Below are 22,269 nucleotides of genomic sequence, written 5' to 3'. Positions count from 1 at the left end.
CTTGCCAAATTTCAGCCCAGAGCCTAATTTATTATTATTTTTTTTTTATAGACAGGTTAAATACAGTGAGTGAAAACAGTATTTAGGGTGGAAGTGCTGACAAAACCTTTACTGCAGCAATGTGGACAATGCAGCTGTAATAATGGCAAGTGTGCCCTTATCACAGCAAGAAAAATGTAAGGAGTTCTGATTTTGCATTTTTTTTTTTTTATCATGTACATCAGTGGAGCTCAGGTCCAGAGGAGCATGAATATACCTCCTCCAGTGGTCCAAGGTGGGAAGAAACCTCTGCTTACACTCAATGGCCAGAGATGCAAGTGGTAAAAGTCAGGTTGAGGGGATATAGACTTCCCATTATATATAAGTACAAGACCTTACAGCAGGTCCAGTTTCTTCCATTTTCAAGATAGTGGGCAGAAAGCATTCACAAGGAAGATCTGAACTGGAATGACTGAGCTGGGACATGTAAAAGCACTTAGGGCTGACTGCATCAGGGACAGCCATGTCACAGGGACATCCTTGTGTGCCCCTCGGCTTGGGCTGAGCCAGTTCTTCACTTCCCAAGCGCTTCCCCAATGGGAAGAGCTTCCTATCCCAGCAGAAAGAGTTCTTCCAGAGCCCCCAAGGCGAGTACAAAGGTGCTGAGCTGGCTCAGTACTATTTTTTAATGGGACTTAGGGAAAGCAACTGCAAGGAACCCTAAAAGTAAGAAGCTGATCTGCCATGGGTCTCCTGTATGCCTCTGAGTAGGATTCATTTCTCTGAACCTCACTTCTGTACCCTATTTTACCCCAAGGAATACTTCTTTCCTCTGCTTCTTCTATTGAAAAACATCTTTTACAATGAATATGTGGAAGTATAATAGGAACCTGATCTCAGATGGCACCATTTAATTTTATTGCAATAATAGTAATAAACGTACGAAGCACAAACAATGTGCTCAATGTAGAAATAGATTTAATACATTTAACTGGATTTTGAATTGGTTCTCCATGAATGGACACCCATTCTTGTTCAGATCAGAAGTGGCATCTCAGATGGTACTTTGGAAGATGACAGAATACCTGTCATCCTCATACTAGGATAAAGTAGAGAAGGAACATTAAATTTCCACTCCAGGCCTGTGAAAAGGATTTTTTTTTTTTTTCAGATACTTGGATTTTATTTCATTATGTTTCCTTTTCTTCGTTTAATTTAATAATATGTTCCAAATCTATTTATCCAAATGCATCTGTTTTATACTTGGGGAAATACAATCTGAAAAGAAAATGTTACTTTTTTCCAGTAAAGTTGAAAGAATGGAAGGCAACTAATTTTAACATATTGCCACTTAATGTCATCTTGTTTGCTGATAAAATACATGGTAAAGCATTTTCAGTAATCACTTCTTGAAACAAAACAGAGCTTTCCTGGCTAATAATGGAGCTACATTTATTTATTTATAGGATGTTCATCATTCTAATTCCTTTGTGTTTCACAAATATTAGTAAGTTGACCCAGGCGGCACTGAAAAGAAGTGAAGTCTTATTAGCTCCAGGAGGCACAGAAATCACATGATCTGCCCCCACTTACCAGAAAGATGCATGGAAAGGATAATTGGAATGAAAAAAAAAAGATAAAGGTAGTCTTATTACAGCACCAAACCAATAAAAACATCCCTCTGTCACTCAATATTGTTAACCTTAAACATTAAATATCCTCGGGCAGGCAACCAGGAACATCCATCCAGACAAAAATGGTATTTTTTTTTAACAAATACATTCTTTGATTTCCTTCCTTTTATTTCCTGAGCCTTTACATGATACTTGAGTTATATTTCCAAGCTTTTTCCTGCAGCCAGGAGGGCTAGAGAAAGTATTTTAAAAGAACATTGAGATTGTCATCTAATTGCATACCTTCTAGAAACCGAGTTATAAACAGGCTGCTAAATAAGATGAAGTCTGCTGTATTTCAGGGTGGCCATACTGCTCATTCCCTATTTGCACTGCGTTCAGGAATTATAAAACCCCAATGCATTACAAGAGGATCAATAAATTAAGTATTTTATTACATATGTTCCTTTTATGGTGCCTAATCCTTAAATGGTCATTAGTTACATCTGTGCAAATCGGTGGTATTGTCAGGATATCCATGCCTAAGCTTGCAAAACTATTTAGGTAATATAGATGAAATACTGTTGTAATGGTATTCAAATGTGACCACTGACAAACTTTTATGGGCAATCTCCGGACACACGTAAAAGCGAGTCTTTTAAAGTGTTTTGCATCAGTTTATTTTTGCTGTAACAAAGTCATCAGGGCTTTTACCAACTGGTTGAAAGGGCACGTAAGGCCAACAATGAGGAAGGCGCGGACCATTGTTGTTTTGAAAGAATATGCAGGCAATTCAATGTAAAATATTTTGCTGCATTCCTCGTCTCTTTGTTATAAATATAAGCCCCAGCTCTGTAACTGCTTGTTTGCATGTCTAATGTTATGTGACTCTGCGAGAGTACTCACTCCCAGAAAATTAAGATGCTGCATGTGTGTGTTTGCAGGACCGTGACCGCGAGGAATACTTGCTCAATGTAATAACTACCAGTTGAAAAAGAAAATAAAAATCAACTCTAATTGTGCCCATTTAAATTCAAACACTGAAAAATAGCTTAAATATGGTATTTCGGGATGTAAATTTTATAAAAAGTCTGAAGATTTTAGGATTCTGTTAGCTCTTTAGTCCCTCCGTAACGAGGCTATTACATGGCATCGCTCACATTGATGTTGAAAATAATGCAGCTGCAAGAGCAGCTGCAGTAAGAATTCACAGAAGCCAGGATGTAAAGCAGGCCCTGCTCAAAGTCCCTGCCTTTGGCTTTCTGTTGTGGTTTGGTTGTTTTTTTTCCCCTTATTTATTAGCTTAAATCCAGCATCCTCTGAAATGATGCCTTGCTGCGAATAACCGAGGGTTAAAGCTTTCATGGCTTTACTTAGCCTCACAAATGAAAAACCTGCTATTTACTGTCTTCTGCAAACCAGAGCCACTCTGACAGCAGCAGATGCTGGGTGGTTGTCGGATTTTGTTTTTTCAAAATGAACAGTCCAGGGTTAGTCAACATAAAGACAAGTCAAGAAGAAAACACAGCCTCAAAAAGGAGGACCCTAACCCTCAGGCCTGGAGAGGATAACTGACACCTCGATTCTTGTTGGTTCTTTCATAAAAAGGTTGATAGCAGATAAAAACAATTTAAAATCATGTTGAAACGAGATTTACACATAACTTAAAACCAACAGGAATAAGTCACATCCCTCAGTCTTTCATAGCCACCTTGTAAGACTCTCAGAAGAATAGTTCCCAGGGAGATTTACAGTAACAGACATTACAGAGAGACAAAGCATCATCATTCAGCTCCCCACGTACAACAGCCTGTTAATCCAATAGATTCAGGTACTGCCCAAAAGTGACCTGTACTCAGGACACAAAAGCAATTGCAAACCCCTGCTCCTCTTTGAATCTAAGTTTTAGAGCTAAGAGAACACCCTGGAAAATCTCTGCTCATGGCAAAGCTCATAACATGATGTTTGCCTCCCAGGTGTAGCCACACCAAAGACTTCAAGTTTCTCCTGGCAAAATCAGCTGGAAAAAAGGAACTGATATAGTTCTCTTTCAACTGATGTAACATGTTCGGTCACTTTACTTCAAGTTAATATTCAGGTTGCAATATCTTGCATCCATTGGAGCTTTGCAGAATTTTCTCAGGAAGGTCATAAAATCAAACATTAGAGTAGTATAACTTAAAGGTTACAAAAGCACGGGACAGAATCAGCGTTAGTCTGTGACAGCACTGGCTCCAGTCCTGGTGTGGTTTAAAGGAAATAAAGGCAAGAACCAACCACACATTTAATAAAATGAACAAAACCATGTTAGAGTCCACTGCTGGATCAGATTTTTTTTGTTGGTTTTTCAGTGGCTCACAACCACCACTGGATTTTTCTTGGCTGTCACTGCTCTTACAAATTTGTGCTGCTGCAAAGCCCAGGTTGGCTCGCACGTCCTGAATGGGAAATTTGTACCTATAGAACTTGTGCCATGTACCTTTCTATTCATCAAGGGAAGGAAGAAAAAATTCCCTACTGTTCTTGTAGCACTTCAAGGTTAAAATTCATATTGACAAAAATAATGCAGCAGAGATAATAAACATTCACGGAGATTAAAATAATTCCACAAAAGGCAATTTCTTCACTGAAAAATGAAGACACCAAGCTAAAAGAAGAAATTAAAACCAGGAGCCATACTAAGAAACTAAAAGCTGTCAAAGAACTGCCTTGAATGTTAATCTGAGCTATTTCAGCCAGTCCTTTTTCACAACCTTTTCTTTCCTGCTAACTTTTATGTTACAGCTCTATTGCCTGTACAAAGTTGCTGAATTGAAGCTCTGCCTGTCAGGAGCTCTCATCTGTGCACGCTTTAGCTCTCAGTGGTTACTGCACTTGCTTCAGCTGCCACTATTAAACCGTTGCATGTCAAATTACAAAGCAATTAAGGGTGAAATGCATAGCTGTAAGACATGGGTTAAAAAAACCTCCAGAAACCCTAACTCTAGATTTTCTAGGTTTGTAATGATGACTTTGGAAAGTATTAAAATAACTTTTTAATTAGTATAATGCTCAAATTACTCACATGTCCATCACCTGGTGTCACATACATTTTTTATCTTTCCGTCTTTCTCTTTTTCCTTCCTCCCAGGCTCTTTTTTTTGCCTAGGAATATTTGAAATTCATTATTCCACACTGTGAGAAATGGAATAAGCATAACTTGAACATTTGCTAAAGCAGCTAATGAAATAAGGAGGTGGATAGATAAACTATCTGAATGTTTTATTGTATATTCTGACCCCTGAATTTTGCCTCATTCTGTAGAGTATTTCTGCAGTAATACTCTACCTGAGATGAAATCCCTTGGAGGTATATCATTAATGTAAGGCAACTGTGGTGGTATGAAGGAGCCTAAAGGATGGGTCAATGATATCTGCCACCATTGTGCTCTGAATCAGGAGCCAAAGGGACCAATGCACAGCTATGGCTAACTCATTTAATATCTCTGCTTAACATCTCTGTGTCCCAGTGGGACTCATAGTATTTAATTACATATCTAATGGGAAATTCAGCCTCACCCTGTGAATTATTGTGCTTCTTCAATTTCTTTTATATTGTAGAAGCACAGCACTTCACAGGACTGGTCCTGCCATGAAAATTAATTAGTTTATGCCTGAACAGGGCTTTCAACATACAGATCATTCTGTATGACAAAGTAATATTGGATAACAAACTGAATTATTCAATTGAATTATGGAGCCATAAGAAAATTATTGTCTCTTATTTTTAATCAAGCAGACTCCAAGCCAGATTAGTCCCTGATGATGATGATGCTTAGGCTATTTCAACAGGTCTTATTGCCACCAGAAAAGTTTCTCCCTCTTTCTGCTCCTGTGCACCCTAGAATTTTCACTGCTGTATGTATAAGCCACTGAGTAAAGCCAGTTCTAGGTTTCAGGACAGCCCATACCTTCGGTGAATAAAAACTGTTAAGACAGTTTGTTGAAGGTAAATAAAAAGCCTTGTTGGTTTGGAAACCAACCTCTCCGCTTCAGTTTGAGGTTTTTTGTAAGCATCCTGTTTAACTATCTCTCACTGCAGGGGTACCTGTGTTTAAAACAGCTCTGAAAGTTTGAGAGAATTAAGCACCAGTAGTTCTGCATTTCTCTTCATGGCATTAGGAAAATCTCAGGTTATAGATGTGCATATGATTTCATATGCATGAATGCTTCAGTGCCCTCCCACCAGTTATCAGACTTTTTATTAGCCTCCATAACCCAAGCAGAAGAATTTCAATACTGCCTTTAAGGGTGACTTGAGCAGAAGCTTCAAGACAAATTGTACTGCTAGGGTCATAGAAATTCAGTAGCTAACTTGGCAAAAGAGAACTTAGTTTTGTTTGCTGAGGTATACAGAGGTATGTTGTTTGCATGGTCATCTTTGCAAAGATGAATTCCTGATCATGGGAACCCATTTGTAGTCAAGAGGTTCATCAGCTTCCTTCTTTCCAAACTTTCTGAAATCTTTGGGACAGATCCGTGTTGATTTATACCAGTGGAAGATCTGAACAAGGTTTTTAAGATTTCCCATGTCTCATTTAGGATGTAGTCTCCATGCACCCCTGCTGTAAGAGCATCCTCATTAGGAGAAAAGCAGGAGGGCTTCGCCAGCACCTGCTGTCTGCTCCCTTGTTCCCTCGCCCTCCATTGTACTCTACTGTTTTTATGGTTTTTCTTCCATTTATTGCTCTTACATTGGAAATCAGATATAACAGTCATAAAGAACAACAACACCAAAGAAATAAAAGCCACAACAATAAAAGACAAGGAAAAGGAATTCCAGTTAATGACATCTATCTAGGGACATTCCCCCTATGGAGCAGCGGATCAATATGGAAGGACATTCAGAAAGAAGATAGCCCCTCAGATCACTAAAATTCACTTTGCATCTTGAGATAATGGCCTTTTTAAACCTTTGCTTAGTTTCTACCTACTTGATGACTTCCCTTTCTTCTTTTTCCCAGCCTCATGCCTTCCTTTTCTCCCTGTTGCTCCTTTGGTTGACTTTGATTTGGGGAGCTTTTTTTGTGTCAGTACTAGAGCAAAGAGTTAGGCACATAAAGAAAGATATTAGATCCTTTACTAAGTGTCCAATAAAAGCGGTGACTTACAAAGCTCCAGCACTGATTTGTCAAGTTTCTGTACACCCTGGTTTCATTCCAGTTACGTAGAGTTAGCAAAAGGATCACTATCATAGTTGTTCAAATGGAATAGTCCTACTTAGGAGCTTGGATGCTGCAGCTACTGTTATACCTTATAAAACATCACAAGAGGTAGCAGAGTTCTGCCTTTGGTGAACAGAAACACCAACAGCTAAAACAGTAGCTCTCATCTAACATCTTTTTAATTGACAGGAGTTAATGAGCGGGACTGAGGGGACAGTAAGGGGACATCCATCCTGAGGTGGTGACCAGCAACTTGAGTTGGTTTCAATCATGGTAACCTGTTTGTCTGGTATAGCTAGAGCAAGAAAAGGATCTGTATTCTCAGCCACATCTCTCTTGCTCTGTGTTTTGATCTCAGTACCAGCGCAAGGTGTCAGGCACCTTCTTTGCCATGGATCTGAGGGCTGATATGTTTTGTGTACTGCACAATAGCTAATGGAAGTCGTTATAGGTCTGCCAACGTTCTCCTTTGGGCTTGGGCTTTCCTAGAGCCTGGTCCCGTAGGAATGTGATTATTTTGTGAAGTGAAAGAGAGCTCTCTCTGTACTCTGAGCTCTCATTGAATTCCTGCCTCATACCAGAGGCAGGGCTGCCCAGAGCAGTTCTGAGATGCAGACCTCTTAATAGCACGTTGGCAGATCTAATCAAGCCCACAGCACAGTCTGCGGCAACCCTCCTAAACCAAACTTTGCCCCTCTGCACTCGTTCTTTAGAAGTACTCAGCTCCCACCATTTCAAAGCAATCTTTTCAGAAAATCAATAGTTCTTCATCTCCTTCAGAATGAGAGCAAGTAGGACACTTGGACGTTTGCTTTGTAATCTCTTCAAAAATTGCTTTCTTGTCTTCCCAACAGAATTAGGAAATATTGCAGTACCAAAAAAAAAAAACCCAAAAAAAACCACTCAAGCTTTTTCAGCACAACGTCTCAGTTGTAGGACCAATCTTTGCATTCCTTTTCATTTAGGGATTACCCTAAGCTCAGTGCTCTGTTTATACCTTAGGCACACACATACATCCTTGTTCCTCGCACAGAAGAATTATTTGTTCTCACAACTCCACTTTTCAGGAGCCTGCTGTAGAAACCTTTGCCATTTCAAAATTTCCGTTTTCTCTCCCTCTTTCCTCTCAGTGGCCCTTTAGCTATGAAAATGAACCGCTCTGCTCCCGCAGTGCTGAGCTGCTGAATCCAATCAAGGAAGGCTGGCCAGGCTTCACATCCCCGTCAGACACAGCGTTGACCTTTTTTCCCTAATTGACAATGCAGGGCTTTGTGCTAATAGGATGACATCATTACGCAGAGCTGAAATGCTCTCCCTGCTGTCTCTTTTGTCTCTCAGTATTTTTTCTCCCACACTTCTAGAGGAAGTATTTTGCCAGGAGGGAGTGTAAGGATGACGGTTACACCATGCCTAAAAAACGTCCTCAGTTTCTCTCTCTTCATTTTTCCTCAGTCACACTAGTTACCGGCCACGTATCCTGAGCCCTCGCCATGTAGTGAATCTTTTCCTTCTTCCAGGTTGTGATCACTGATGCTGCTTTTCTGCATTTGCTTTGCCTCCCCGCCCTGAGATAGGCTGCTAGGGGGAATTCTAGTTCCTTCTTGATTTGGATTTAGAATTGTAGTTTTTAGCCCACTGTCCTTTTGCAGCTCTAATTTTATTCGAACAATTTGTCCGTAAGATCCTTGTGCATCTCTACTACAATGAATAGTTAATTGAGGTGCCTAATTTTGTGTTATATTGTTGGCAGTTAACTTTTGCTGTGATACTCAGTAATATAAAATTTTTAAATACTACTTTAAAGAATACATGGAGGGGAGGAAGCCCCAGAGAAATGGAAAATATTAAGAGCTTTGTTTTAGCTGTCTTGTGAGGTCAGCTCACCCATTTCAGCCACTACTATAACCCTTTAAGATGCTGCACCAAAGCTTAAAAACTTGCCTTAATGCTCGTTATAGATTGGCAACCATGTGCCAAAGAATGTGGTCTTGGCTAAGCCAACAAACCAAATAAATACGTATGATGGGCTTTCAGTGGAGAAGACAGAGCAGAAATTTCCCAGTTCTGCCTATGCCCCTGTCTTTTTCTCCTCTCCCATGGCTGACATACTCCAAACTCATGGTATATATTTCCAGCCTGCTTCAGTGACTAATTAAATGCATTAGCTCAGACCCCAGGTACTTCTGTGATCTGTTTACCCTAAGCTGTTTTAATTTGCACAGAAATGCACTAGAAGCCGCAACAGTAGAAGAGAAGGGTAGTATTGACCAGCTGGGAGAAGCAATCTCTTAAATCACTCAAGCTATTTCCACAGGACCATGGCTGTCTATATCCTTCCTGCAAGAAACGCCAGCATGAAAGATAGGAGAGACAAAACATAGAGTGAAGAAGGGAAAAGATTCAGGAGGGAGAGGAAGCAGATCCCATTACTATTCAAGACTATCCAAAGCTGGCAGGAACAGGGATTTATCTATTTTCCTTTTTTTCCCAATCAATGCCCAACTATTTCATAGAAGAATCCGGGATCCCTGGACACACAACTTCACACCATCCTTTCCTTTCTGCATTTAAGCACTGTTCAAGAAGGCAATAACAACCACTTTATTTAACATACCTTGTGAAAACTTGTCTTGTTTATTTTAATTGTATTTCCTATTTCTTTTTGCACGTTATCCTTAAAGACACGTTAAGGATTTTAACCAGGATTCATTTCTTACGTTCTATTTCTGTCGTATTTACCTTCAACTTAAGTTCCATAAGCTATTGTGAATAATAGAAGGAATTGGATTTACATTACTTTGAACAACAATAAGCCTAAGCTTACTTCTTTGCATAAGAGAGCCTGCTAAGAGAGGACTAGCTATCTGATAGCTGTGAACCATAATTATAATACAGTTTAATATTTCTCTTATGTCTATAGCCTAATGAGATTAGTGCGTTGTTGTACTCAGCACCACATAAACAATTAATATGTGAGTTTCAGCTTCAAAGCCCAATTAGGATAATATGGTTAAAACCCTGCAAACTACTATGAAAAAAAAAAAAAACCCAAACATGATTACCCTTGCCAAATTTCAGCCCAGAGCCTAATTTATTATTATTTTTTTTTTATAGACAGGTTAAATACAGTGAGTGAAAACAGTATTTAGGGTGGAAGTGCTGACAAAACCTTTACTGCAGCAATGTGGACAATGCAGCTGTAATAATGGCAAGTGTGCCCTTATCACAGCAAGAAAAATGTAAGGAGTTCTGATTTTGCACTGAATGAGCCATTACTTATGTCTATCACAAAGAAATAAGAGTACTGAACAAAAAAAGATACATTAAGGTGGCGGATTTTTTTTCCCCAAAAGAAAACTAAAAATAAAAAAAAAAAGATCATATGTGACTCAGGCTTTCAAACAATAAAAATAGGAAGATAAAAGAACTAGGTTGCTTCATTGCCTAAAGAAATGGCTAGAATCTTAAAAAGTCTGCAACCTGATTGTGAGAGACTCACTTTATGGGCTGCTAAGAAGGTGCTGACCTTCGTCATCAATAGATTGTCTGAGCCTTTGTGGTATTCAGCAGTAAAGGAAGTGCTTAAAAAGTCATCCCGCTGAAAGATGGACTGGAAAAATCTCCAGTTCGGATCTCAGCGTAGCTGCTGTTGGTGCACACGCTCATTCAGAAAGTCTATCTGTAAATCTAATACAGATAAATCTCGCTTCATTTTTAAGTGATAAAACTGGAACATCCTCACCTTCGAGATGGATCAGGATATCTGGAATTCAATATAAGTGAAATTATTATAGAGGAGGGCAGCTAATGACCTATCTGTTGTGGGGCTTTGGATGTGTTTTTTATAGTACTATATTTCTCTGTCTGTACTAGAGGACATTGAAGGAGTGGGATAACACTCGTACAAGTACCAGTGGTATAATTTTCTTACACTTGCTCCATAGTTTTGGATGCAGTTTTGTCTGATCCAACATTTGCACTGAAATGAACTGTAACAGATAACTGCCCTGTGAATTCAAATGGCCTTCTGGGAGAAAAAGACTATTATAGATGAAAGAGTTTGGTTCCTATAACTTTCTGGAAAAGTCCCATCACTGTCTAAGTCGTATACCAATACAGCAGTTGTCTTTATATGTATCTTCTAGCAGGGTGAATTAGCCTTGGAGGGGGACCAGGCTAACACAACTCTGCTGCTGCTGGTACCCAAGTGAGTTGCTGAAAGACAGATGGGGCATCTTTGCATAAAATCCGTGTGTGTGGCAGATACAGTCACGCTCTGGCTGAAAAATGTTGTGATGTTATCCCTCTAGAAACCGCACAGTGTTGAACATTCACAGCAGAGAGCACAAAATACAGATGGACCACTAATGACTAGAGCTTCTGGGACAGCAGCTGAGGTACAGCCAGACCATCCCGAACGAGGCAGCTTGTACCTTATGCTGCAGAGGAAGTGAAAATAAAACATAACAGCGACAACAGAAATCTCTGCCAGTTTTGATCGGGGTAGGGGGGGGAAGGAGAATTATTGTTCTCTCCCGATCTGATGCTTAATTTGTCTCTGAGTTTTAGCAAGGGGTTGGTAGGGTGCATTCAATGTCAGAGCACGGGTCCAGGTGGACACAGCTGTCGAGTGGTCACTGTAAGGAAACTTGTTCAGAGTAGGAAAAATAATCACTGAGTCCCCTTTCTGCTTCCTAGAGCTGTACCACCCCTCTAGACCACCAAACCATGAAAGCCTGGGATCCAGCAGGCCAGCACTGGGGAATCTCTCCTTGAATTTGCTTCTCTCTCTACAGCCTCTGCCATGAAAGGCAGCTGTGATCCTCAGAAACAGTGACTTCTGCTGTCTGCTGAAAGATTTTACTGAAATAGGGAAACAGACCTCTCTCTGAAGTGCAGCCCCACAGAATTCACGTCTCAAAGAGCCGGTAGCAGCAATCTGATGGTTCAGTTTCAAGGCAGCTTAATCCCCTCTGAGAACTGCTAGAAGAAATTCCTCTCTCCCTGCCCTCCACTAAAATCAATGCTGAACGTAGCCCACTGGTTCTGCCTTGCTATATGCAGATTAAGGAAGGCAGCGCTGCAGTCTTTGGTGTTTAGAAAGGTTTTACTTCACAACTGTAAGGGCAAAAGCTTTTCTGGTTGAAATCAAAGTTTAAATTCTGAAGGAAAAAAAAGAGCTCATCAAAGAACTGGCAAAGAATTTAACAACTAGGTGCCAGCTGAAGTGCCAGTGTGATTTATCAGCAGGTTCCTCTCTAATCTGATGTGAGATAATGGAAGAAGGTGTTGAAAGCAGAATCAAACTAGATACAGAACAAAAAGCATAAGTAATAGGGTTCATAAGATCATGCACATAAGGAAGTTTACGTTATCTAGTAGGCAGGCCACTCTCCCCAAGAAGGTTTTCTTAGAGACCTTGGGAAATCAACAGACAAAACCAGAAGATTTTAAAAGATAAATGATCTTATGTTTCTTCTTTTCATGTAACCCATCTCTCCATTTGAAGAGATGTGGTTTCTTCACCGACAGACCCAACAAAACACTTGGCTGTAGTAACTGGCTGTGCCTTGAACAGAGAGGTCTCTTAGCAAAGTTCAGCCCTCAAATAAGCAAAAAGCTGAACTGGCTTATGACTAATCAGGAAGATCATTCCTGAGAGCTCACAAATTTAGAGCAGTTTCCTTCTGACTATAGAGCTAAATTGTCTAGCTATGTTCCCCTGCATAGTGATTCATTAGAAGCATTTTACAGTAAACGCTTCCAAAATAAAAAACAGACATTTTAACCAAAGTCTCAGGAAAATACTTAACTGACAAAGATAATGATTTTCTAAAAGCTTTTCCCTGGAAGTGTTTTTTTATTGAGGCAGTGATTAAAGTGAGCCTGCCTGAGTTATAACGTGCTTCCATTGCACAACCTAAAGTCGAGTTAATCAGTTTGAATACCTAAAAATACAATAGGAGCAGTCTAAATCCAGTTGATACAGCAGAGATCATTTCAGGTGCTGGTCCACTGGAAAAATATCCATAAGCAATTAAAGAATTACTGGTCTGTATTTCACAGTTTATGCTCTGGTTTTAGGGTTGCTTTTTATTCCATATTAAATTATTTTAACCTTGTTAAGTCAGTCTCATAGCAAACAGTTTGGTCCAGCCAATTTCCCATTCATGCTGATGTCAACCCTGTCAGATATAGGGCTTTGCCTTTGTGAGCTTTCTGGTGAGAAGAGTCCATTGATTTTCCTCAAGGGCTCCTCAGTCCTACACGGCTGCTCAGAGGAAAATTTCTACAAATTTGTATCTGATGTAGGCACTTAAATCTCATTTTCTAGAGTTCTACAGAACCTTCAGTAAACAGCCCACCCGTGAGGCTATGAAAGTCCTGTGTTGCCCCTCCAGAACCTCAGGTAGCCGTCTACTGTGGGGCCACATGGAGATCCATCACAAGTCCTGTATGTGACCATTATGTTGGCATGACATGGCACCAGCATGATCAGGCTCATCCCCTCAGCTGGTGCTAGGGCTGGCTAGACTATCTCTGCTCTGCTGCACAGTGAAGATAAATCATAATTTCCTAAATTACCTAGTGCTGAAGCCAGCACTGAAAAACGCGGCTTCCAATCTTTAGGCTATGCTATGGTTTGTTTTAAAAAGGGATTGAATGTCTTACAAACAGGTAAAATTGCTGCCAGATGCAAGTACATTAGCCTTTTCCAGCTGCTTTACTGCTGCCATTCAAAATAGCTTGCTATAAATATGATTCCTTTGAGCTCTATTCTGACAAGTGTGGAGCACTATCTGGGAAGGGCCAGTGGTTTTCCATCCCCATTGAACTCAGTAGGAGTTGTGATTGCTCAGCACATTGCTGAAAAAAAGTCTGCTGAAATTACTTTAAATCACACAATTATCCCCTCACCTTTCGCTCCTTCTCTCGCAGTCATGGAAAGGGGAATAAGTTTCTCCACAGGCAGTTCTGCTACAATAAAGTTTTCAGCCTGGAGGTTGTGAGCAAAAAAAAAAAAAAAAAAAAAAAATCAACAAGTTCCCTGCTTCAGGGCTGGTGACAGAGCTGGCTGCAGTCTGGTTTAGCCAGGGGAGGAGGGGAAACATGACAAAGATTTGAAACCCTATTTAGATTAAAATTTGGTATCAGCTTCTCATATGGTTTAAAATGCCTTTGCCTCTTCCCCTTATCCTCTTCTATAAATTTTTGCCTGTTGCCCTAAACAGTAAGGGTTCATCGTTCCACAGCATCCAGGACACATTCCAGCAGCTTTTACAAGTGCAATAGCCCACACTGAAGAGCCCTCACTAAAATCCAAGTTGCTTATTGCTTAAAATCTGTTTCTGGCCAAACAGAAATGCGTTTAATACGTATCTTCCCTCTGTACAATCTGTACCTGCAGTTGAGTACATTAAACTGGTACTAACATATGGAGGTCTGTTAAACTGCAACACAAGGTTAAAAGCTGAGTGTTTATGCTCAACAAACCATTCTGAAAGACAGACATCATTACAGCTATTTACAATTAAACTTTTCCTAATTGATGGAAAACCAGAGAAGAAAATTAGCCGTGCCTTCCACCTTTTCACTGTGAAGTCAGCAGGGGCAGATGAAAATCAGCATTTCCACTGAATCTGAGGGCAATTATGAGTTTATAGTGCAGCTCAAGTCACCTTTCCTATTGCACTGGAGCTGGTGTTGAGAGGAGGCTTCCGAACTTGACTTGCACCTTTTTGTACCAATTTGGATCCACTAGCAGTTCCCTGAACCAAGAATTAGGCTGTTAAACTACCGGGAGAGGGTTACTTGTTATTACCAACACGCATGTCGTTTGCAGACGGTTCAATGAGAAATGGCTTTAAAACCCAAATCCAGATCTGAATTTTGCTCAAATGCGGTTTGGAGCTTGTGCCCCTCTGGCAAACATCCACTCTGCTGATTTTCAAACATCCCTCTCTAACCTCAGTCAGTGTGCTCACCAGCTCTCAAAAATCAGGCCACAGTGATTTTTTTTGCACCCCGTAACAACATACAATGCAAGTCCATCAGTCACAGGGGTTTGGTTGTTTTTCTCTTAAGAGCCAGATTTTCCCTTCTTATTGCAGACGTAACAAAGCGATACACTGGCATTACTTTACATGAACAAATACCCATTTTCAAGAGCTATCAAAAATACTTATGATGCCTCAAACTACTACACAAGAAAGATAAAATAATTACAGCAAGCCTGATACTCTGTGTGCTAACTGATTGAAGAGTGTTCTCTCATAAAGGTGCCTACAATACACCTGGTGGAGAAAGAATTTGCATGCTTTTATTGGCTTTGCAACATTTAGGTATTCTTAACTGTTCATTTTCTCCTAGGACTCTTTCTTTGCTCAAGTCATGGCATCAGGAAGCAACGTGAACTTCCAAAAAAATCTCACAAGCATGGATGGCAAGAATGAAACCTCTCAGCAAATACGTAGTAGTAAGAAGTCAAAGGTAGCAACAAATAAATTGAATGATATTCCCAAAGCAAGGCAAGAGGTCGAAAAACACCTTGGGGATGGAGCAGCAAAAAAGAAGAGAGAGAGAATAAAAATGGCAGAGAAAAAGGGAGAAAAAAAGGGAAAGCAAAGTAATGACGTAGAGAAAAAAAGCCGTAAGCGGAAATCAGAAAACAATGAAGGACCGGCTGCCAAAAAAGAAGAAACAACATCAGAGACTGACAATCCACTAATCCCGACATCTCTGCCTCATAATCCCCTGAAAAGCATCATGGACATAGAAACGGAGTTGGTCTATGTGGACGAGGAGGACATTTCCTTTGAGTTTGCCGGGCCCGCGGTGTCTACGAGGACACAATCAGCGCCTCGTCGGTCTAAAAAAGCCGATGCTCTGAGCACAGGAGATGGCAGAGCTTTGCCCCAGGTTGACAAAGAGCTTCAGAGGGCCCTGCAGGAGGGCAGCACGTGCTACGGGCAGAAGGACTACGCGGCAGCAGCGGAGCAGTTCTCAGCAGCACTGGAGGTACGGGGTTAAAGACGTACGACCACCCCAGCAAAGTAAATGAAAGGCTGCCGTGGTACTGGCTGGGTGCAATAATAGCAAAGTGAGCAAAGAGCACAAACCTGGGACGTGTGTGGTTTAATAAAAATCCCGAGGTGCAATTTCACATGAAATCTGAAAATTAAGAGCTATAAATAAATCCCAGAAGGAGGGAGGCGCTGGACTAAACCAAAAAATCTCAGGTGATTTTGTATTTTCTCTAAGTCTTCAACCGTATTTATAAGTGCAGGAAATTTAAGTTGCATAGAGTGAAAAAAAATATATCAATGTTCTTTTCAATCTCAGCTCTATCAGGGGCAAAGGATATCTCAATAGTCAGGGGAGTTCCCACCCTACCCCAGGTGTCCATGCACTATGGGGTGAAAGGGTTAACCCTTTTGTTAAACACCAGATCTGGTTTAGTCTATTTTTTCCCTCCTACAGCATTTCCATCATGCACTCCATTTCACTTTTTTTTCTCTAAAGCTAGAAGATGGCCATCGGATCTGTGTAGAAATCCTTTTCTTTTTTTTTTCCTGCATGAGAAAGGATGGGTCCAGAAGTGAGCAACCCCCTCTGGACACAGTCAGCTTTCTCTTTGGCAGCCAAGACCTGGGTTTATCATGGAAAGAAATACTTCTTGCCTGCCTGAAATACTAAAGAAATAACACGACCTTGGCTGTGATCTTTGAAACTAATCTGTGATTTTTCATGACTTTCTGCCTTTAAGTGCTCCAAATTGAGCTGTCTTCAACGGATCTGTTCTTCAATAGTATTTCTACATTTTCAAAAGCAGAGCCCTTTCCAGTTTCAGCCTGAACCCCCCCGAAAGGAGGTATCTAAAGACCTTTGATGTTTTTGAAAATCTTAGCCAGCCTTGAGTTTTACCAGTATAATATGAGAAGAAAAGAGTAAAAGAGGGAGTTCCTAACACTCTGGCAAGGTTGCAATTAATTCCACAGGGGGAGAGAAGAGAGAGGTGTAGGAAACCCCAGCAGGTAGGTCACAGTTACATCCACCAGCCTCCTGGTTCCTGGAAGCCAGAGCTAGCAGCATTTACAGTAAAACTGATTGTTCAAAGTTGTATCATTATTCCCAGATTTCTCTAGTGCTGCTAATCTCAGTTAATTATATTGGAAATCCCTTGTATTATGACCATGTAATTCATAATGTGCCAGTAGAAGTCATGGTTCATAATAATCACATAATGGGCAAGGACTTAGACGTAATCAGATTTTAGTTACCCTGTCGTGTTTCCATAATGCTGCTATAAAACTGGCATAATCACAAAAAAGCACCAGTTATTTAAACATTTTTATCAGATTGATGTACACTATCTTTCTCTCTCTTTTAAACAATGTGAGATAACAAAAATTGGATTACAATTGCTGGGAACAGACTATGATAAACTGTTTGCTTGTGTGCAGAATGAAATTTAATAATGGCATCAGCATCTCAATTTTTAGTAATGTTAAACCTGTTAAATAGTAGCACTCCGCAGCCAAAGGCTGCTTTCAAAGAGGTAGCATTAGGGCTACAGTAACAGATAAAGCAGTACCTCCAAGAGCATAGCTGTCTATAAACCTTAAAAGATGCCCTATATCCTCACAATTAACCCAGCTGCTAACATTTACTGTGCAGATGAGGGCTTGACCATGATACATGATGCAAAACACCACTCTTCGTAGCTGTATGGATTTTAAAGAGTCTGTGTCGCAAATAAAATAAAATAAATAAAAAAGAGAAACACTTTACAAGAAGATGGTTGGTGATTAGAAGACTTGCAGGCTGGACTCTCTGGACTCTCCCTAATGTCTTATCTCCACTCTGACCCCAATCACTTCAGCTATACACTTGACATCCTGAAAAACCATCCAACTATACTTATTCCAGTGCTCTGCTGCCAAACTTGATTCAAAAACATTTGTGAAACATTAGAGGTTTGCAGTTGACAAGAAAATATCCTCTTTCTACTTTTTTTCTACAATACTGAAGGCATTTTATTTTAAAACAATAAATATTATAGCAGCAAGTGAGTAAAATTTAAAAGTGCCATCCTTTTTAGGCTTTTTTTTTTTTCCTACATTGAGAAATGAGCTGTGATGGGGACAAAAACACTTGTCACTTCAGAAGAAAGGAGTACTTGTCTCCTCCTAAGAGGCAATGGAAGGGCTCGCTAATAGACATCCTGGTGAAAGAATAAGTACAGATTAAAGACTTCTTTCCTGGAATTGTGGACGGACTGATCGGGAAATCACAGAATTGTAGGGCTGGGGTTTCTCAGTAGTCTCTTAATCCAGTTCTACTCAAAAGCAAAAACCAGAATATCCCTGAAAGACACTTCTGTACTCTGTTTCTAAAAAATCTCCAGTGAGACAGTCTTCTCATCTATACCAGTAAGCTGATCTTCAATGGTGCAAAATAGCCCATAATGTTTTTTTGTGTCCTTATTTGACATGAAGAGCAATTATCCACCCCATTCTCTCTGTACTTGCAACCTCTTAGCATATCTCTTTTCAGTTTTCTCTAAATTAAATAAATTCAGTCATCTTCATATTTCCTCTCAGGTCATGTTTTCTAAGCCCCTGTATCATTTTTGTTGCTTTTCTCTGCATTGCCTTCAATTTGTCTATTTGTTCATATATAGACAAACTGGAGATGACTCAGGGAAATCCAGAAAACTTAAACTGCTGAGATAGGAACCGTGGTTGTTCTGCCCATTGCTTTTTGAGGAAATAAACAAAAATTCCTCTGCATTTCCCATGAGTGAAGAGATGTGTGACTTGTAACAAGCTCAAAAGTCAGAAAATTCAAGTTATGGTCTCTGGTACAAAATGTTTACAGACGTTTTTCAGATTTAAGGAAATTAAGGTTTTAGTCTGTCATTACAACATCTTGAGCTAAAGATTCCAATTCAGAAAACCCCGTGCATAGCATTAAATTTCAATACTATGGCTAAAGCTATAGCTACCTGACATATTGCAAATATCAATTATTTCTTGGCTCTTCTCTAAGCCAAAATGTCTTTTCTAGATCCATCTATACATTCAAGTGGCATTATCATTCTTTAGATCGTGTTGCTTTTGAGACATGCAAATAACAAGAAGATCTGAATGTCTAGCACTGGATTTGGGATTTTAAAAAAGGAAAATTATTAGTCAGAAAGGAAAACTGAAATGCCTGTTTAATTTAAAGACTTCTGTATGTTGGCCAGCATGCTGCTGACTACCGCAGACATCGGGAAGGCAGGGTTATCAAGAGAAGAATTGGTGGCTTCTCACTATTTCTGCACTATTTAGCTACCATTAAATTAATCAGGAGGGACTTAATGTTAGTCAGCTGCATTATAGTTGGCCTGGGAGAGGAAAAAATAATGCTGCCTTGGAGAACTCTCACCATTAGAGCTTAAGAATTAAGTACTTTCTGTTGCTAGTGAGGAAAATAGCTGAAGAAATGGGGGCAATAGTCTTCACTCTTCTACCTCCTAGCTCAATAATACGATCTATTATATACACTACATTGAGAAACACTGTAAATTTCCCTAAATTTTTGGCATCCATCTGCTAGAACATAGCAAAATAGGACTTGAACATCTGGACTGGGATATGAAGGGTATGAGAAATCACTCTTTAGCTTAAAACCTCAGTGGAAACCATATACGTATATCTATAAAATCTCTAGCCAATTATTAACAGCTTAGCTACACAATAACATTAAACCTTTATGAGGATCAAAAGATCTTGTCTCAAACTAATCTCCTAATATGAGAGAGCGTAAAAGGCTTCAGCAACATCAGCCTGTTAGATACCCACACACATTTAAATTTCAGACCCTGTTGTTCTGAAAATAATCCTCCCCTATGACTGAAAAAATAAATGAGGAAGGTTCACGACTGCTGTGCACAGAAAGAAGTCCATGGTATCTCAGCACACAGCTTTCAGCGTAGAATATCTCCGAGACACGAAATGCATCCCGCGTGTGAGGTGAGGGCCTCAAACAGCGGGTGATTAATTCACCAGAGCGCCGTTGTGGTGCCTTCCACGAGCTGGAATATCTCCATTTTCCACAGATGGCTATTATGGGCACTGTTCCTATGCCAGGGAGATAAACATTAGTGCCATCTTTTTTTGCGCACCTTGAGTTTTTAGATTAACCTTTCCCGTGGCTCGTTGCCTTGTGATTCACTGCTTGCAGGGAAGGCTTTGTTGAGACCACGCTCCCTCTTCCAGGCAACAATATCTGCAAAAAGCAAATATTTTGAAAGCAGCTGTGGCACTGGTGCCTCATGGACATAACTGCATATCAGTATAGAGTTAGGCAGCACGGTTCGACCAAGCCTTCTCTCAATTTCTTAATGGGAGAAGCTAAAAAATGGGTATTTCCTATATAAATACCAATGGGAAAAGAGATTCATCTTGAGTAGTCTATCCACTGGTGGGGCACATTAGAAAAGCACAGGCAGCTTTCTTAGAGCACAGAGACTCAAAATCCTGGTCATCCACTGGAATGCAAGGGGTAGAAAGTGGGACTTCATAGGGTTTTCCTTACCCCCTCTTACCAAGAGGAGCTATGCAAGAACTACATACAGTTTAACACCATGAAAGTCCTCAAGGGAAAGCATGTGAAAAGCTAGATATTTATTTTTAGCACCATCTTTCTAGTGTTATCTACCTTTATCATCAGCAGAGGTCCTCTAGAAACTTCCTGGGAGTAGACTAGGACTTGAACAGGGAACATCAGATATGGAAGTCACTGATCCCCCAAAGCCTGGGCATGAGATGCTGACTTCACTCTCTAGAAAATATTCTTTTAGCCTCTAATAACAAAGTAGTTTCCTAAATACAGCCTACTCATTTCACTTGCTTAAAAAAAAAAAAAAAAAAGAAAAACAAAACCAAAAAACAACCAGCCCTGATAATCAGCAGTTTTTCTCTCCCTGTAGTCCCATTGCTATATTTTTAGGCTGCAAAGCCAAGAAATTGATTTTTTTTTTTTTTTTCTACTGATACTTATTGTCTTTTATGGCTGCAGAAAATTTTAGACCAGGAATGTGAAGCTTACAGATGGCTCAAATCTGGCTTGTGGGATAGGGTGGGAATCTGTTATAATGATCCACTTGGACATGCTCCCATTTTTTGATCACTGAATTTGAATCTATTAATCTTCTAGACATTTCCAACATGCCCATCACCATGAAATAAAGCTGAGGAACTGCACAGCTATTTGTCTGTAAGGATTTGTGCCCCCGTTCTTCTTGCCTGAACTGCTGTTACATATCTGGCTTATAAAGTACTTTTTTTCCCCTCAAAGGAATACTACATATTGACCATAAAACAATATATTTCCTCACTCATCCCTATTCCAGAAAGGACAGGTCATATTTTCCAATCATTTTGATGCCAAAGCAGATCAGTCAATTTCTAATTAACTCTAATTGGCTTCCTCACATGCTACTAAATTATTTACCTGGAGGTGACAGGTGCTCAAAAGCACCAAATATTTTCTCCATACTTTGTAAATGTTAAGCAGTATATTTGATTAAAAATAATTATCACCCACCACTTGTCACTTACAATCAAAAGCCTCGTTGACCTACATGCACGTAAACCACATGTTTTACAATCACTGGGAGACAGAGACAAGGTCCACGTGATAGATTCCTCTGTAAGAAACACAAGAAGAAGGAAAAAAAAGGGGGGAAAAAAAGAAAGAGGACTTGGGATAAGCTTGGAGGAAGCACTAGACCGTCTTGAAAGATATGGTAGAAAAAAAAAAGGGGGAAAAAAAAGAAAGAGGACTAAGAGGACTTGGGATAAGCTTGGGGAGCCACTAGACCATCTTGAAAGATATGGTGTCAGGCTTCTGTTCAACAGCCAACATCAGGCACAGCTCAGGGCAGGTCACTGCTGGCTAGATCCATAAAAGGCATCTCAGAAGCTTTAGGTGCCTAAACCCCACAACTCCCCATACGTATTGTAGACATTGTGATACCCAACAACAGGTAAACCCAAGGGCTCAAGGCCTCCTCAGCCATCTCAATGCAAAGCAGGGCCTTAGAGCCCATCTCAAAGCTGAGTTTCTTTTATGTTCAGGGTCCTAAGAAACTGAAGGTGTTTATCCTCCTGGCTGCCATCTGCTCCTGGAAGGTATCGTACAGGAACAGGGAGGGCAGAGCAATTCGTATTTAATTTGTGGCTCTGGCCCCTTCCTGACTAGAGCCAAGGCAGCACAAAAATGCAAGTGACAGTGGGCTTAATTTATAGCAAGAAAATTAGGCAAGGGAGGAGAGGGTTCAAACACCAAAAGCAGCTAATGCGGGCAAGCAGCAGTCGCAGAAGGTGTGCTGTTAAAGTATTTTTCTATCTGAAATGTCTTTAAATCAAGCTGCTGCATACCTACCTAGGCTCTGCAGAGGAGAGAGAGAGAGAGATGCAGGCT

The 22,269-nt window shown here is 40.2% G+C and overlaps 1 protein-coding gene across 1 annotated transcript in view; it reads left to right on the top strand.

Annotated features, from left to right (window-relative positions):
- SPATA16 (spermatogenesis associated 16) overlaps positions 1-22,269 on the top strand; it is a 126,781-nt gene that overhangs the window by 11,370 nt on the left and 93,142 nt on the right. The window contains exon 2 of the mRNA XM_014938797.1: positions 15,166-15,813. Within this exon, the coding sequence (XP_014794283.1) occupies positions 15,187-15,813 (627 nt within the window). The 5' untranslated portion in view covers positions 15,166-15,186. The remainder of the gene's footprint in view (positions 1-15,165; positions 15,814-22,269) is intronic.

Source organism: Calidris pugnax, unplaced genomic scaffold (assembly GCF_001431845.1).
Source record: "Calidris pugnax isolate Ruff unplaced genomic scaffold, ASM143184v1 scaffold52, whole genome shotgun sequence".
Classification (NCBI taxonomy): Eukaryota; Metazoa; Chordata; class Aves; order Charadriiformes; family Scolopacidae; genus Calidris; species Calidris pugnax.
This window is presented reverse-complemented; position numbering and strand designations above follow the sequence as displayed.